Source organism: Trematomus bernacchii, unplaced genomic scaffold (assembly GCF_902827165.1).
Source record: "Trematomus bernacchii unplaced genomic scaffold, fTreBer1.1, whole genome shotgun sequence".
In the NCBI taxonomy this organism is placed as follows: domain Eukaryota; kingdom Metazoa; phylum Chordata; class Actinopteri; order Perciformes; family Nototheniidae; genus Trematomus; species Trematomus bernacchii.
In genome coordinates, this window is record NW_022987708.1 from 3,425,107 (window position 1) to 3,442,854 (window position 17,748).

Genomic DNA, 17,748 nt, shown 5'->3' on the forward strand with positions numbered 1-17,748 from the left:
ATTCCAAATATGTCCTGCTGCTTTTTCTGGAAATATGTCTACAATTAAGCCACGATGTAACATTACTAAATCATTTGGTGCATTCATAAAAGACATGGAGTTTTTGGTGTGGTTGTTTCACATTGTGAAAACATAACTACTTATGGCGCATTTCCACTACACGGCCTCGCTCGGCCTCGCTCGGTATGGCTAGGCCTCGTTAGGCCTTGTTAGGACTGGCTCACTTTATGGCGCATTTCCATTACAGTTTAGGAACTGGGGTAGTAACTATAGTAACGCAGTGTAGGCGGAGCCGTGATGTCATCTTCAATGAGAACCACAGAAAAACAACATCAGCCGTTAGCTGTTAGCACTCAGAGCTCACAGCTCCTCATATATGTTCAGAAACTAGACAAAAGTTAAACAAGTACAAACCACAGACTGTCTGTGTCATGGCGAATACAGTCGCTGCTTTATTTATGTCTGTATAGGCCGTTGTTGTGAGTGTGGACGGTCGGAGTATATACGGCGTTAGCTTAGCCGATCTCCATTTAGACAACACGCATTTTAAAAGGTTTTTCGCCTGCCGTCTGTCTGCAGACTTGTCAAAGCATTAATTCATGGTTTTTACTAACCGGTATCAGTATGTTGTTACTTCGGCATCATTTTGAAACGTGTATTACAATTAAATCACGGTCAAATATGTTCATCTTGTTGTAGTTGTAGCCCCCTTGCCAGCGATTCTCTCTCTAGTTTAGCATACTCAGCCCGACTCAGCCTGGTTGTTCCTGGCCCTAGAACCACGATTTTATGGGGCCAGAAAAACTGTGAATTAGGACCCGCTAGCCGGTACTAGGCCAAGTGGAAACGCAAACAAAAACGGGCCGCTGATGTCACAGCTCTCTTAAACGGGGCTCCGCGCTGCAGTGGAAACGCGCCATTAGAGTTCTGGAGATGTGAATCATTATCACCTAATTATCATCAGTATGTGTTTTTTTTGCATGTTCAGCTTTTCTAGGAAAGACCAGCTCAAAAACAAGAAAATAAACTACTTATGGAGTTTGTGATGAGATTGTTTTGTCAGTGGTCATCAGAGATGTAAAGTAACTTAAGTAATTACATTTACTCAAGTACTGTACTTAAAGGGGACCTATCATGCAAAATGCACTTTTGTACGTCTTTTATACATGAATATGTGTCCCCGGTGTTCCAGGGAACTCACCAAGTGTCAGAAAACACAACCCTCTCTATTTTCCTCCATACCCAAATCTCTAAAAAAGGGGCTGCAACGGATCTGATAAAAACTGATCCAGATTTGAACACTGTCAGGACGGTGGCGCTACGGCTATTGGGCCAACTCTCCACCTATCAGGGGAATGTGGGGTTGGGCCACGGCCGGCCATTGCCGCTCGAAAGCGCTGGAGACGCTGTAGTACATATGCCAGGCCTGTAAGTGGCGCTGTAGTCTGACACAAAAGCAGCGAAGAAGACTTCCCGCGCATGGTTGCCATAGTTCCCCTTCTGTTTATTCTCCGCTGTGGCTTTTTTTCTCCCTCCCCGAGGCAAGCATTTGCTCCTGCTGCTTTAATTCAATGCAATCCCTCCCCGTCGAGGCAAGCACTGTAATTCTCTCCGGTTAGTCCACCAGTAGATGACAAACACCCACCTCTCCGCCTCTTCCAAGGAACGAGGGGACCGTGCGGCAGAGTTTCAGTTAAAAGATGTCCGTTAAAGTTTAAATCTTCCGGACAAAATTAGAAAAGTGCCGGTCAAAGGTCTTCTTTGTAATTTATTGAGCTTTAAAACAAATGAATAACAACTCTATATAATAATATAATAAAACACGGAGGACGGAGATCTATTTTTCTCCCCCTCTTCTGACTTGATCAGAGCGGCTCCCCTCTCCTGCAGGGGGGCGTGGTCAGCTGCAGCTCACATAATCAGCCCCCTGCAAAAACAGGGCTGGAGAACAGCACATAGAGCGAAATGAGGCATGGCTAAAATGCATGATCTGTTTGGTATTTTGAAAACAGAAACGTATAAATATACCTTATATAGGTATGGCCCTACAATATATCATTTAAATATAGCATGATAGGTGTCCTTTAAGTAGAATTTTTAGATACTTGTCCTTTACTTGAGTATTAGAATTTGTTGCTACTTTGTTCTTCTACAAAGTCGCAAACATGTTGTGAAATATAATCAAGTCTTAAATCAGACTTTAGTTCCACCTGGAGTAAATTCACAAGCTACCCTGCAGGATACAAAGTCATTCAAACTACAGTAGCTGCACCTTTACCAGCTTTGATAACACTTTAATGATCAATCATTATAAAACATATCATATATATTATTCTGAAATGGACCAATCTGCACAATGAATACTTTTACTGTCGCTACTTTAAGTATATTTTGGTGCTAATACTTTTGCACTTCTACTTGAGTAACATTTTGAATGCAGGACTTTTACTTGTAACAGAGTATTCCTACACTCTGGTACATCTACCCTTACTCAAGTACAACATCTGAGTACTTCTCCCACCTCTGGCGGTCATATTCCATGTAAAAAACTAACTCAGCTTTAACCCAACATACAGTTTGTCGATAAAAAAACCCCCAAAAAGTCTTAGAAAAGAGACATCAATATCTACAACTCCATGACAACTAAAACAACACCTGATGAATGAATGTGTTTGTGTGCATTGGATTTGTATTATGTGTTCTCGATGTAAATCTAATTCTCCTAATGGCTGGGCATTCAGAATATGAATATGAAGAATATAATCTAAGAGAGAAATACTCAAATCCACAGCAAGAAAAAGATATCCTGTTTAATCAGCACCTTTATGCAGCCACAAATGATGCAAACATTGACGGCACCATCCCACATGAACCTGGCTCTTGATACATCGATTACAGTCCCCTTGCTCTGCAGAAGCTAGCACAGTTTCCATAGTTACTCTCTGCAGCCCTCCTCCACCCCCCTGCCCCACACTCCCATAGCTATGTGATGCAGGAAGTGCAGTGTTGGAGGAGTGCGACAGTTTCCAGCGTGGCACAATAACCTACTTCCCGACAAGCAGGGGAAGGAAATGACCCGGATGCTGCATAGTAAACGAGCAGAATGAAAAAATACAGAAGCAGGAGAGGAAAGGGAGACGGCAGGGAAGTAAAACCAATGGATAGAAGTGGTGGATGGGAGGAATGGTGGAGAGGGCAAGGACAGGAAGGACATTGGAAAATTAGCAATGGAGAGAATGAATAGGAAAAGAAAGAAGAGGAAAAGAAAGATGTAAGGAGAAAGCAAGAAAGAGAAAAGGTGATATAGGATAGGAAGTGCTTCATGGGATTATAAATCTTTAATATGTTGACCTTGTGAATCTCGTGAAAAACAAATGCTTTAACAGGATTGGCCATTCAAATGCATACATGTTTCCAAACTATAACCTGTGTACCTAAATGTAGTCTCTGTACATTTTCTTGTAAATCATTCAAAATGAAGCACATCAATCTGCAGATATTGACTCCCCCTGTTGTATTGCGATGACACACTTTCTCCTCTGCCCATGTGCAGATCATCCCCGCCCCCCCCCCCCCTGTCCTCAGCGGTCCTGATGAGAGGATGGAGATCCCCTGCATGGCTTTCATCTGCTCTGTTTCTCCTCACATTTTCCATCAATTCAAGGGTTTCCATTAAACGACACCAGCTTATAACGCAGCTTCCACCCAAGCAGGTTCTATTGTGTGATTCTCCCAGCAGAGGCTAATAACTCATCTTATTCTAACCTTAAAATAAGAAAAAAGGAATGTGAGGACTCACCAACATGAGTGATGACACACTGCACCCTCTGCAGCAGCTCCTGGACCGACATCTCCTCTTCTCTCAGCCAGCTCAGCATCTCAGGGTGTGGGTCGCATCCACCCTCCTCCCCTCCTGTCTCTCTCTCTCTCTCGCCACTCTCTCTCTCCACTGCCACGCCTCCGTTCGTCACCCTTCCTTTCCCGACAATCACCCCCTCCTTCTGCTCACTATAATCCAATTTTCTCCTGTGAATTGTGTCTCCTCCTTTCTCTCTGATGCTCCTTGTGTCTTGTAATTTCTTCTTTGAGCTTTAGGATGTTGATCTTCTTCTCTCCTTCATCATGCCTCCTTCAAATCTATATAATAACAAATCGGGGGGACACATATGATGCTACTCCTAGCCAGTCAGCAAAAACAGGAATTATGGGGGGTTAAATAATCAGCTTGGCAGCCAGGCAAAGGTAAAATAACCAGCCAGTCAGGGAATAAAAGTAGCTCAGATAGCCAGTAAATGAATTTAAAAGCAATCAGCCAGTGTTTACTGAAATATCAAGTTCATTGTCAGCCAGTCAATCACACAATACATTCTATAGGGAGTCAGTCAGTCAGTAAACAAAAGAGATAAATTGTGTCTCACCCAGAAAACAGAATTTATCTAAAACTAGCCAGGAAATCATTGTAGAAAAGAGCCAATTTTTCAGTTAATGTGCAGTAAAATGACCTGCCCATGCGTAATTAGGTTAAAAAAGGTCATTAGGAAGCAACAAAAACATCAGCCGCCCTATAGAGTCCTTTTCATGATGCTGGCAAACATATCCAATAATTCAAAAGAAGCCTCCAGGTCAAAGCACAATAGTCCTCACAGCCACAAAAAAAAGGAAAATGATCCTCAAAAATATGTTTAACACGTGCCAAACATAGCCAAATAAAAAGGATGCTCCTCAGTAAGTGCAGAAAATATCTAACCCACTTCACATTTACAGACACTCCTTAGGTTCCGGGTTGGAAAGCATGGCTGCTGCTTCTGTAATGATGCTCTGTTTGCTCTAATAAAGGAGCTGAGTCACAATGAGGAAACACGAATCAGAGGGCTGCTGTACCTGCCTGCAGGGCGGAGGGAGAGACACAGAAGCAGGGGGAGGGTGGATATTGGATAGATAGGGTGGGGGTTAATAGGTCCATAACAGAAATCCTGGGGCCTGGAACAACATGGATTGGAGCCATAATGGAACATTGACTGATCCTCAGACAGAAGTGTCACCTGCTTTTATTAGATCTGAGGTAGGGGACTTGAAAATCGTACACAATTGAAATTAATATTGTTTTTTCCTGAGTCTCTTTAAAGACAACATCCTTGCTTTGTGATTCACCATCATTTTTTGAGGGCTCAAACAAAACAAATCAATGGCCTACACCCATCATACATCATTCATGCTTTAGGCTCATTCACTGCTACCGTAGGCCACTCTGCTGATCCCGCTCCATGTTTTGATTGAAGCCAACAATGTGAGGCAGGGACATTAGCATCTCTCCATGAGCCTGTGTCCACTGGGACTGTAGAGATTGCCTGGGAGACGGCTATTAGCCAGAGACATCTGCACTCAGTCTCATCCTCCCACTCATGTAACTCCCCTCAGCAGCCAATAACAGGCCCTTCTGAAGGCTTTCAAACAATAGAAACATGCAGCAGAAATGGCGGAACAGCTGGCAGACAAAGCATAATCCAAGGCAGTGCATTAATTAAATAATATACATTCAAATGTTCAATCATTACCAGCCAATATTTTGGAAAAAAATAAAGGAAAAGTACAAGACTATGGAAAGGAGAAAGGGAAACAAGAGAAATTGCGCCTAGTCTTCAAGAAGAAGAAGAAGAAGAAGAAGAAGAAGAAGAAGAAGAAGAAGAAGAAGAAGAAGAAGAAGAAGAAGAAGAAGAAGAAGAAGAAGAAGAAGAAGAAGAAGGAGAAGAAGAAGGAGAAGGAGAAGGAGAAGGAGAAGAAGAAGAAGAAGAAGAGGGAAACAAGAGAGGAGAATAAGGAAAGGAGGAAAGGGGGGGAGAGGATACGTGAAAGGAGGGGCAGGACCATCTACACCATCCGCAGCATCTGATTGGTAGCAGTGATATGACGTCGGCGGAAGTTGTTTTCTCTTCTAGAGCGGGAAGCCGCTGCTGCTGCTTCAACATCGCTTTACACATGTCAACAACCAGACTCCACAACGCTGAGACACACAGTTATCAGAAGCTATTTCATCTTTAGGCATTGTTAAGAAGAAACTCATACCGTTGGATATCAACGGCAGGGTTTGTCTGACCAGCGGTGGATATATAAAGTAAGTGCGGTATGTCTTTCTGTATAATCCTCAGCTAACAATTGGCTAAAACTAAAAGCTAATAGCAGGCTAACTTAGCTACCTAACTGGGTGATTGTACTTGGCTTGTTCTTTACTATGTAATGCCAGCTATAACGTGTTATTTTGCAACTCAATTATATATGCAAATACGTTTGAACTCTACATGACAATGCTAAGTAACAAATTGTCAGTTTAACATCCGTTCTTTATATGAATGTTTAGGGTAAGTAGCATCATGAGGCTTGTACTAAGAAGCCAGTTCAACATACCCTGGATATCTTTGAGTTATCTGGCTTAAATAACCCTAACAAACGAGATCTCGCTAAACGGTCCTACGACGCTGGTTATCAACTCGATAAAGTGACATTTGACCAGTCACAAAATGGAGAAGCGTACTTCTTCATGAATGAAGAGTAAACTATAATATTAGTCAAATATGAAGGAGACTTCAACTTTAAACATCCATGACTGAATGGATGAAAGCAACATAGGTGCAGGGAGTATTCATTATATTTTAAAAAGTTCATATAAAAACATAATTGAATGCGGTAAGCACTGCAGGCTTAATTGTATCTTAAAGACAGTGGTGATTTATTAAACGTTCAATATAAGCATTTTCTAATGTGAGGAGTTTATTTGTTCCTTCTTTTACATGTTCTTCTGTCCTGCACCTCTCCTGGATGTTTGTGCTTTTGTAAAAAGTGTTTCATTCATAGAAGTTAGTTACTGTAAACACTTCTGCATTCAGTATGCAACATAGGGCTCAAGAAGCTGACACACAGCAGCTGTTCACAAATCAGCATAAAGAAATGTAATGCTAACGTGTGAATGTTTCTCTTTTTTATTTGGAACTGGTCTACACTACACATTTTTACTGAGTACTAGTTCGATAGTTTGTAAGTCACATTTCAACTTTAAGGGAAACAAATTGGGTCATTTTTTAAAACCAATTGTGGATAACCTTTTTTTAGCTTTCTGATATACAGAGAACCAAACTGTCATGTTTATTTGTTAAGAACAAATCTGTGCCTATGGGGTGACAGTCGTCTAATATAGGTCAGATTTGAGGGCCTCTGTCTACTCAATAGTTGGTTGGATAATATGTGTTACATTTGTGTCTGTTTCTGCATCTGTATGTGTATTTATCCCAGGCCTTTCTTCTGCTTTTACCAACACCAGGAGCAGTCATGCAGGCCTTTCTGAAAGGAGCGACCGTTCAGACCAGCAGACCTCAGAAAGACAAGGCAGCAGCGGGGCCCGGCACGGAGAAGAAAGCCAAGGCTGTTCCATGGGTAGAAAAATAGTAAGTTTGAATCACAAAGTGTACTGGGAATTATGTCAGTTTGTAACCAACCAATGATAAAGACCCACAAATGGCAGGCCTCAACACTTGTCCTGCCATCCCAGGGACTGGAAAATTAGTTTAGGATGCAGTCAACTCACAATAACGCATTTAGGGAGCACATATATATTTTCCTTATAATGCTTTGTTGCGAACAACATAACCGGTGTTGAAATCGACAAAAAAAAACATGTTAACATGGGGTGTTTTTTCAAATCCCAGCAGGCCAAAGTGTATTGATGATGTGGCCTTCCAGGAGGAGGTGGTCGCCGTGCTCAAGAAGTCTGTGGAAGGAGCAGATGTAAGTATGAAGCTCTCATGCTGTGTTTGAGGAACTGTTTGACACTCTTCTCATGTGAAAAGGGTAAAAAAAGGATAGGAGAGATTGCAAAAATAAACCTCTAAGCCCCAACACTTTAATCAGCACAGGGTTCTCAGGAGTAGCATTTGTTCACCGACTAAAAAAACTGTGCACACTACACGGCTACATAACTGCTGATTTTATACTCACTGCACACACACTCACTTCTCTGCATTAACAAAATACTAACAGCATAGTCCATGCGGCCTATAGCTGATTATTCTATAAAGCAAAGAGAAAGGGATGGGCGGAGGGAGAAACATTGAAATGTTTTGTATCAGACACAACCATTGTGTGTAACATTTTTTTATAAATGGTGAGACAAAATCATTTGTTGGTGTCACTAACTGAGAAAGTTGGTATCACCAGTGCTACCAATGTAAAATAAATACTATATATCAGGGGTCTCAACACGTCGATCGCGATCTACCGGTAGCTTATGCCAAAGCAGCTTTTCAGTAGCTCGCCGCTTGCGGTTCACAGACTGTGTTGGAAAAATCCGACGACAATAAATGCACCTGAATCAGTCTGTGTCGCTGCGGCTCAGACACACATGGATTTATGTTAAAAAATACTCGCGTTAGCACCATGTCAGGTTTTTGGTGGATTTAATCAAGTCTTGGATTGCAGAGTATGAATGTCCTCTTGCTATTTTCAGTTGATAAATACTTGTGTAAAGTTTGTGAAGGCAGGAGGAAAGCTTCCGCGATCACCGTCTCCTCTCCGTTCCTCCAAACCCCGCCCCCTCCCTGAAAATAATGAGTGACAGTCTGATAGTGACCCGATAGAAACTTTATTATTCACTTAATCACTGATTGAGATATGATGAAGCTAACTTAATCTCATACATTCATGGGATTTATGTAACAGTAAGACAGAGAATAAGTGTGTACCCACATGCACTATTTTTGTTTTTATATGCTGTTGTAAATACTCCTGTTGTCTGCTGTGTTCAGGACATTCAGTGTTTTTAACAGAAGACCATTTCTAGAAGCTGAAGCTAGACTGCAGAAGTATTAGTTTTTTGTTTTTGAGGATGGAACAATTTCACACACAGATATAGGGAGGCTAGACCTATACAGTTGATTTATTATGGTTTATAATTTCATGTCAAGACGAAGAAGAAGAAAAAGATGGCTGAACTGTTCAGTGTCAATCCTGTGGAGATGGAGATGAAAACTATAAGAACATTCACCAAGCATCACTGAAAATGTCTGCTTTATTTGGCTCTACATACCTTTGTGAAGCAGCTTTTTCTGACATGAATGAAATCTAAATACAGAACAAGTATGACTGATGAACATTTAAATGACTCTATTAGAGTGAACCTAAGTGGGTCCAGCATACACCTCTATGGTGGACTCCATGCAGTGCCAGTCATCTCACTAACTGTACAAAAGAGTGAATGCACTTATTTCACACATGTGCCATAAGATGCTTGTAAGGTGGGGATTAAGGTGATGTATTTACTATGTGGACCATAATAAGAAGTGAAAACATTTTCTTTTTCTCTTGGACATTTATGTGAATTCTCAGTGATGTACTTACTATGTGGGCGATAATAATATGAGATAAATTGTCGTTTTCGTGGACCTTGATGTGAAGTTAAGATTTTTGATAAGCTTTGGGTATTGCAATTTCACACCTGTACAAAAGTAGCTTAACCCTTATGTTGTGTTCGGGTGACCCGTTTCAAGTTAAAATGATATAATAACTACGCTCTAGTTTTTTTTTATCGGAACGAGGCTTCATGATATCCTCCATCACAGCTATATAAACACTACAAAACAGATTTTGACAATTTTAGCCAAGTCTGAAGGTCTCTAAAAAAAAGTGTATAATTTGGTGTTCAGGTCTGGGAAGACCCAGCAGAATTGTTTTGGGTGACTTGGGGTCAAATTTGGCCCAATCAAAATTCATCTTTGACTTTAGACAATATTGGATGATAGTCCTTTTTTGTGTGTGTTTTGGACTGAGATAAATCATGGGTCAAAATGTACCCGCGAACACCACGAACAGTAACAGCTTTCGAACACAACACAAGGGTTCAACTGATGAGGGCTATGTGAATAAATGTAAGCGATGTGATGCAAGTAGCTCTTGGCCACTTTCATTTTTTCACAGTAGCTCTCAGATGAAGAAAGGTTGGAGACCCCTGCTATATATAACATATCCAAATCTTTCTGTTCAAAAGTGTCTTTGAGAATGACAGTGAACCCCACATCTTTCACAATGCGTTTATGTAAGAAATCACTTCTGACATTGTCTCCTTCGTAGGAGACTCAAAATGTTGTAGGCGTAATGTTTTTCTTTTGTTATATCCTCTCTATTTATAAACTCAATCTATCTTCTTAGTGCACTTCTGTAGCAAAACTAAACATAGCATTAATAACAATGTCACAAAGCGTTGATGTTGCAACGGATAACGGTGATCAGTACACGAGGATCAAAAGTACACAAATGAAGGCAAACATCTGCTAAATCATGCAGTTGTTCAGTTTCCTCCTTCATACCCAGGATGGCTTAATCACAGTTTCTCTTTTTGTTGTATCTGCAGCTTCCCAACTTGCTCTTCTACGGCCCCCCCGGAACAGGAAAGACCTCCACCATCTTAGCTGCTGCCAGAGAGCTTTATGGGTGAGTGCGCTGTTGATATTGTGGGTAAAAAGCAGATATATTTCAGCCAGGTTCTAATCTGATCATTCACCTGTTTTCTCTTGGTATGAACCGCCCCCCCTGCAGGCCCCAGCTGTACAGGCAGAGGGTGCTGGAGCTCAACGCCTCCGATGAACGAGGCATCCAGGTAGTCAGACAGAAGGTGAAGAACTTCGCTCAGCTCACCGTGGCCGGGTCACGCCAAGAGTAAGTCAGCATGGACTCATTCTCAAATATAGGGCAAGTTGTCTCATGGTTGCTCTGTAACTCATCATCAATCATCATTTTGTTTTTAAACAATTAGTGTTAGAAATGAGTGATGTACCAATACCGATTTAGAATAGCAATTTTGATTATTTATCTTGTTTTTATTTAGTCTCCTTTAGGGAAACAAAATAATGAAATCTTGTGAAAAAATATGAAGTGTTTTTCCGCCCTTCCTCCATCTAACTCTGAATAAGCTAAATTAACTCTAAAAAAAAAAATCTTCTCATTGGGAAGATGCTAAGTACCAGCAGAGGCAGTGGTTGCATTTAATTCTTGTTATCCGCCATACTCCATTATTGCCCATTATTTTTTTCTTATGATAATAGATTTAAAATCCATTCAATTAAATTGTTATTTAATACATTTACAGATCAAGCTTTTAGTTTATGCATTTATATTGGCATGAATTGGCAATCTTGGCAATATTGGCAATCACTTTTCATGTCAACACATGGATCAGATGAGATTTACTTTATTACAATGGCAGTAAAAAAACGAGTTCACAAAAGCTGATATTGATATCTGGTCAATACACAGTGCATCTTGAGTAGGAATGAATAGTATCAGATGTGTATCATGGTTCATTCTAATTGATGAATGAAACGTTGAGTCACTGTGTTTTGCTGTGTTTGCAGTGGGAAGCCGTGTCCTCCTTTCAAGATCATCATCCTGGATGAAGCGGACTCCATGACGGGGCCGGCCCAGGCGGCTCTGAGGCGCACCATGGAGAAGGAGTCCCGCACCACCCGCTTCTGCCTCATCTGCAACTACATCAGCAGGTCATCTGTCCATCCCTGAGCGCACAAACACTCCCTCTCTCTGTGACTGATCCTGACCCTGCTCCGGTCTGTGTGTTTTATAGGATCATCGAGCCCCTTACCTCCAGATGTTCCAAGTTTCGCTTCAAACCTCTGGCCAATCAGATCCAAGAAGAGCGGCTGCTGGATATCTGTGAGAAGGAGAGCCTTAAATACAGCAAAGAGGTAAAGGAGAACAGCTGACTCACTACTCCACTGTTGCTTTGATTACAAAAATAAAATGAAATTGCCTAAAAAAGAGGGTGAACAATAATAGAGGGGTTGTTTACCTATAGTTGTTTGCCAAAACAGAACTTTAAAACTTAAAGATCGTATATTTGAGCTATGAACGGTGGGTTTTGTCCTTCATCTGTTAAATTAGAAGTATGGCAGGATTGTAATGGCCAGTATTAGGGGTGTAACGGTTCACAGAATTCACGGTTCGGTACGTACCTCGGTTTGGGGGTCACGGTTCGGTACGGGTTCGGTACGGGTTCGGTACAACAAGAAAAAGCAACAAAAAAAGTCCCAAATGCATAATTCCAGGTTTGTTGTTATTTATTTTTAACAGTAGTGCAAGTTTCAGTATAAAAATAAGGAACTCTAACATTTTGCATAATTAACTTTATTACACAGTGAAAAACAAACCACAAACAGTACCACACACACTCAGATGGCCATATTATCTATAATGGCTGAACAAAAAGGTTTCATCAAGCTGTAAAACAAAAAAGAATGTCTTGAAGATATTACATAATAAATGATAAAGTGTTTCAAGGGCGCATAGCAATTGAAATATATATGCCAATAGCTTCCGTTATTTATTTTGGTCTCTTGGCTTTCATGTCTATTGGCTTCTTAAAAACAGCGGGGATAAGCTGTTGAACTGCTGTGGGCTCCGGTGAATGGCAAATCTGGGTGATGCCTTCTGATATGATTTAGCCTGTTTGGCGTGTGTTACCATTAGCATACGGCACCGCCGTCGAATAACGCTGTTATCTGAAATCGCCATACTAACTTTTCTTCTTCTTGTATTTAGTCCATTTAGTTGTGTCTGTGGGTGTTTCTCAATCGCGAGTAAAGCTGCTTCAGAGCCACTATTTCAAGCATACTACGTCATCGAGTGCCGCCGAAGTACTGTTCCAATCTCCAGCATACTTGGAAATCTACCGAGCCCGGCGTACTCCGTTTGGAGAAATATCGAGGCTGCACATGAGTAGACTCCGCGGTCTTAAAATCCCCACAATGCTTTGCGCACGGACCAATTTCCCCAAATCTGTGGCGGAAGATGTAAGGCGGGGCCTCTCATATGACGCACACTTGCACACTTGCTAGCGTGTTCCACACTTCGTTTTCCGAATGCCAGGAAGTATTCTTGACTCGCTTCTGAAGCAAGATGCTCGGCAGACATGTGCTACCAAGCAAGCGTACTCGCGATTGAGAAACACCCACTGTTTTCTTCTTGTTCTTCATTTGTTGTTTAAGGGCGGCAGGCAAACAGCTTTTAGTTGCAATACCGCCCCCTGGATTATTTATAGTGTAGTGGATACTGCTCTAAGTGACAGACTTTTTTTCCCACTCAAAAAAGGCGTATTCGTCGTGTGACTGCATGAACCGAGCAGTGACGTCCGAGCCGTGACGGTTCGGGACGAATACGGATACCGTTACACCCCTAGCCAGTATACATGTTACGCCCCTGATAAACGGGCTGAAATAGGCCATCTAGTACATTGCAAATCATCACTGTTGGGGTATATTTAGCTTTTGCTTAGATGTTTAACCTTTTAACCATGACCATCACGTTTTCCTTACCTACTTCTATAGTTTTAGTCAATTGTTGCATGGATATTGTAAAATATAATACTTTTCCTCACAACTAGTTGTTAAACATTGTTTAGTCTTAACAGAAATCTGTTTATAGGTGTATAAGACTATACACCTACAAACAGATTTCTGTTAACGTCATGCCGTACATTTATTTAACATCGATTTATGATTTGACGGGTTCACCATAGTCTTGATCTGCCAGTAAACATAATAAATGTATTCAGAGATGCAGATTTCTCTACAGAATGCCCCGTAACTTCCTGAATACCGGTTCTATTGTCTGATCTATTCAGCTCTTATGCCAAAACATGTTTTTTTAATAGCTACAACATCCTCTGGGACATGCAGGCTCTGACTGATGACTGCAACATCAAGTGCAAATGATTTAGAATTTCATATTTTTTTAGTTTCTCCAAAATTGTTTATTGACAAAAGCTGTCTGCTTTCTGTTGTAATTATTTAAATCAATGCATCAATAATATAAATAATGCCGTTTTCATTTAAAAAATTGTTTATACAACAATACAATAGCATAAATAAAGACCATCCATCTAATGTTATCCTATTACAGTATTGTATTGCAGAATGTTGCTATCATATACAGCAATATAGTTTTATTATAATACTTGAATTCATTATTGAAAGATAAATGATAGAAGTTATGGTTATTCATTATTTTTAAGCTAACCAAATGATAAATTGACTTTGAGAAAATCAATAAATTAATCAAAACAAACTGAGATTATTAGAATCATTGAAAAAATATTTGATGGATTAATCCATAACAAATAATTGTAAATTGCAGCCTTAATGTGTTTTAAAGTGCTGAACATATGTCTGTTGGAACTGATACATTTCTATTTGAAGCAATGCTGCTCCACAGCACCTCCTGCATATCGCTGTGGGCCTCAGGAAGTGATCTACAGCTGGTGTAACCAACATCTCACGCTTTCTGTTCTTCAGAGTATAGCAGCGTTAGTGACGGTGTCTGAGGGGGACCTGCGGAAAGCCATCACCTTCCTGCAGAGTGCGGCACGCCTCAACATGGACAGGGAGATCACGGAGAGCGCCATCATTGAAATAGCTGGGGTGAGCCTCAAAGAACAGAGGATGTATTTACTGCACTTGAAATGTTGTGGACATATCAAACCCCTTAATGCTCACTCTGTTGTTATTTACTCCAGGTCGTCCCTCCCAAGATGATTGACGGCTTGCTCCAGATATGCCTCTCAGGAACTTTTGAGAAATTAGAGGTCGCAGTCAGGGTAGGGGGTCTCATTTATTGTTATTGTATCCTAACTGTTAACACTAAAAAAACAATATGTCATATCCTCACGTGTTTAATGTACATGGTCCCAGACAACTAAACAAATCTAAACTAATGTCTCCTCTGTCAGAACATGGTGGATGAAGGCTACGCAGCCACACAGATCCTGGGTCAGCTCCATGAGGCTGTCATAGAGCACGACCTGAGTGACAAGCAGAAGTCAGTCATAACAGAGAAGATGGCGGTAAGTGATCTGATGGAGCTCCAGGTTAAGATTAAGACCTTTACTAATCCCAGAGGGGAAATTCAGTAAAGGCCCAAAATACACGCTCACATGCACAAGAAAGACCTGTAGACATGCGCTGATGGAGAGATCGCCGATCGAAGGGGCTGCCAGTGTTCTGGAAGGGGTTCGGTGCCTTGCTCATGGGCATCTCAGCAGTGCCCAGGAGCAAACACACCTCTCCAGCTACCCTTTGTTTCTTGGTCCGATCAGGACTTGAACCGTCAAACCTTCTTTTCCTAAGCCAACTCCCTACAGACTCAGCTCAAAATGTCAAAACAAAATGTTTACTTAATATTTGGAGAACAAAAACAGAGCTATGATTGGAAAGCTAAGAATGTCCGCTTTTCACAATGTGTTTAGGGGTCAGTGTGACTGATATTGAAACTTTCTATTTGTGCTCGTGTTCCCTTTTTTGTTCAGGTTGTGAGTAAGTGCCTGTCGGACGGTGCGGATGAGTACCTGCAGATGTTGAGTCTCTGTTCAGTCATCATGCAGCAGGCCTCCCAGCACAACTGAAGCATCACACAGCAGAACTGTGGTCCGCTCCCAGCAGGACCAGCATGAGACAGCAGCACTTCACCCCCATTCAGCTCAGACCACAGCTGGGGAGGTCCAGCAGTAGATTCCACATGATAGTGGTGTCGATTACTGTCAGAGAACACAGCTGACAATTTCTCCATCTGTGTCTTCTTCCACTTAAGACGATTACTCCAACGTGCTTAAGAAATCTGTTACCATCCAATGTCTCTTTATTCATTTCCATGAATGTAACTACTGACCAACATATCTTTGTACACTTTTTGCATTTTTGGAAAGTAATAAACTACTTTTTGTATATTTTTAGTGTTTGTATCATTGAAGTGATTGCTCATAATGAGGACCAGTGGTGGAAGAAGTACTCAAATAGTAGTAATACCACAGTTAAGAAATACCCTGCGCACAAATCTTACTTAAGTAAAAGTACAAAAGTATTAGCATACAAATATACTTATATGGAAAGTACTATAAATTAAAGTATGGAAATATACTTATATATTATTGCTGGTCTATAATTATATTGTGTATATCACTTTAATTGTACAGCTAGTAAAGGTGAAGCTAACTTTGCCTATTTCCATATTGCCAGATATCTTAATTTAGAATAGTGCATAACCTATAAGATTTATGTATTGATTATTTGAATCTGAGTGGATATATTTGTTTAAATGTAGCTGTTGGTTTGGTTCTTATCAATCAATATTTTTTATCTACATTGCCTTTATCCTTTTATTTTCTGCATTGCTTTTATTCCTTCTATATATCTGGTGTGAAGCACTTTGGGCTGCAATTATTGTAAGAAAGGTGCTATACGAATATAAGGCTTATTTTTATTAAGGTTGGGTCGAGTTCCAAGACTGCCTTCAAAGAGCTTTCACAAATAAAAATGGTCTACATCAAACACAATGACCCGCTGTCACCATTTCAGGTTTTCTACAGTTTATTTAGTGGTTCCAAGTCATTTGGTGGGAATGCTGATACAGCATTCCCAAAATTCTTATTCCGCCGACTTATTTTGGCCCTCTTCTCCTCCCACATTCAACATCGCAGAAACTCCGTTCAAACATCAAAACGTTCAGCTCGGTCGGGAATCGCAGGCTATTACTTTTATCATTCATAACTTTAATAATTCCAGAGATACATCCCATAATTCATCAAAGTTTTAACATGGAAGTCAATGGAGACATTCTTCAGACTTCAACAAATCTTCATGCGACTTTAACTGCTAACTGTTCATTCATACTTTCACACAGAAACCTCATTCCAACTTTAAAATGTTACACATCTTTCTGACATTATTCGTGTAACACAACTTTTAAATCTGATTCTTACTTTTAGAGATATTAAACATTGTTCAGACCTTGTTAAAGAGGTTTTCTTCAGATTTTAACATTAACTAGAGTGCGTGATGTCACAGCTAGAGTGGGAATTCTTGAAATGTGCCTTCATATTTTCTTTTAAAACTGCCATAATTCCCAAACCCAGTGGCGGCTGGTGGAAAATATTTTAGGTGGGGCTGTGGAAATGGTGATCAAACAATACTAGGAGGGTCCGGGGGGATGCTCCCCCGGTACATTTTTTTGAGAAAAGACCCCCTAAATTATGGCTTCTGGTGATGTTAGAGGGGGGGGGGGGAAGGACAATTTGAGGCTTAAAAATATGAGAAGACTGATCAATACCTCCATAACTTCAGTGTGGTTAGCTATGAATCTTCCAAAACTTCCAAACACCTTGTCCTGGACATAGTTTCTACAGCATAAACTGTGCTAACAAGCTGAGATTCCACAGATTCTAGAAATATAAGTATCATCACTGAGCGATCAGAACTCGCGACAGGGGAAGCAAATTACAGACATCACACGATGTAGCTTTAGGTAGCAAAAAACGGAGATATGCTCACCTTTTGCAGAATAACAATTCTGATCAAAAACGAGAAAAACGCAGCTGAAGGTTAATCCATAGGTTAATCCAATGTGTCTGTCACTTTTAAAAAATGATTGATGATCCATAATTCCATTTTTATCTCAAAAACGGAGTTTTCATTAGCTGCTAATGGTAGCTTCCAGAGTGTATGACAGCTTCCTGTTTTGTCTCCTTGGATACGAGTCCAAACAACTCACAGACTGCACCGGGCGCTCACGTTGGAGCCCTGTGACCATCAGATTTGACGACGCTGATTGGCTGAAATTATGTTTCGGCGGCATAGTTTAAAGATAGCAACAGTTGGTTCTATTTCGTATATGGCTTCGCCCTCTAAGGCTATCGCTATTGGGTAA

At 40.7% G+C, this 17,748-nt stretch overlaps 1 protein-coding gene across 1 annotated transcript; it reads left to right on the plus strand.

Moving 5' to 3' along the window:
• The first annotated feature begins 5,923 nt into the window (after positions 1 to 5,923).
• Positions 5,924 to 15,778, plus strand: rfc4 (replication factor C (activator 1) 4). Its single transcript, XM_034140694.1, has 11 exons — positions 5,924 to 6,112; positions 7,313 to 7,436; positions 7,698 to 7,776; positions 10,394 to 10,473; positions 10,579 to 10,698; positions 11,394 to 11,537; positions 11,621 to 11,741; positions 14,346 to 14,471; positions 14,567 to 14,647; positions 14,780 to 14,893; positions 15,356 to 15,778. Exons 2-11 carry the CDS (start codon positions 7,321 to 7,323, stop codon positions 15,449 to 15,451), a joined length of 1,077 nt encoding a protein of 358 aa, XP_033996585.1. The 5' UTR covers positions 5,924 to 6,112; positions 7,313 to 7,320; the 3' UTR covers positions 15,452 to 15,778.
• The last annotated feature ends 1,970 nt before the right edge of the window (positions 15,779 to 17,748 follow it).

Bases quoted from the DNA above. Each gene is read 5' to 3' on its own strand.
- rfc4 (XM_034140694.1), top strand. From the start codon at position 7,321: ATGCAGGCCTTTCTGAAAGGAGCGACCGTTCAGACCAGCAGACCTCAG. The intron at 11,538-11,620 runs GTCATCTGTCCA...TGTGTTTTATAG, and splicing joins ATCTGCAACTACATCAGCAG to GATCATCGAGCCCCTTACCT. The intron at 11,742-14,345 runs GTAAAGGAGAAC...TCTGTTCTTCAG, and splicing joins GCCTTAAATACAGCAAAGAG to AGTATAGCAGCGTTAGTGAC.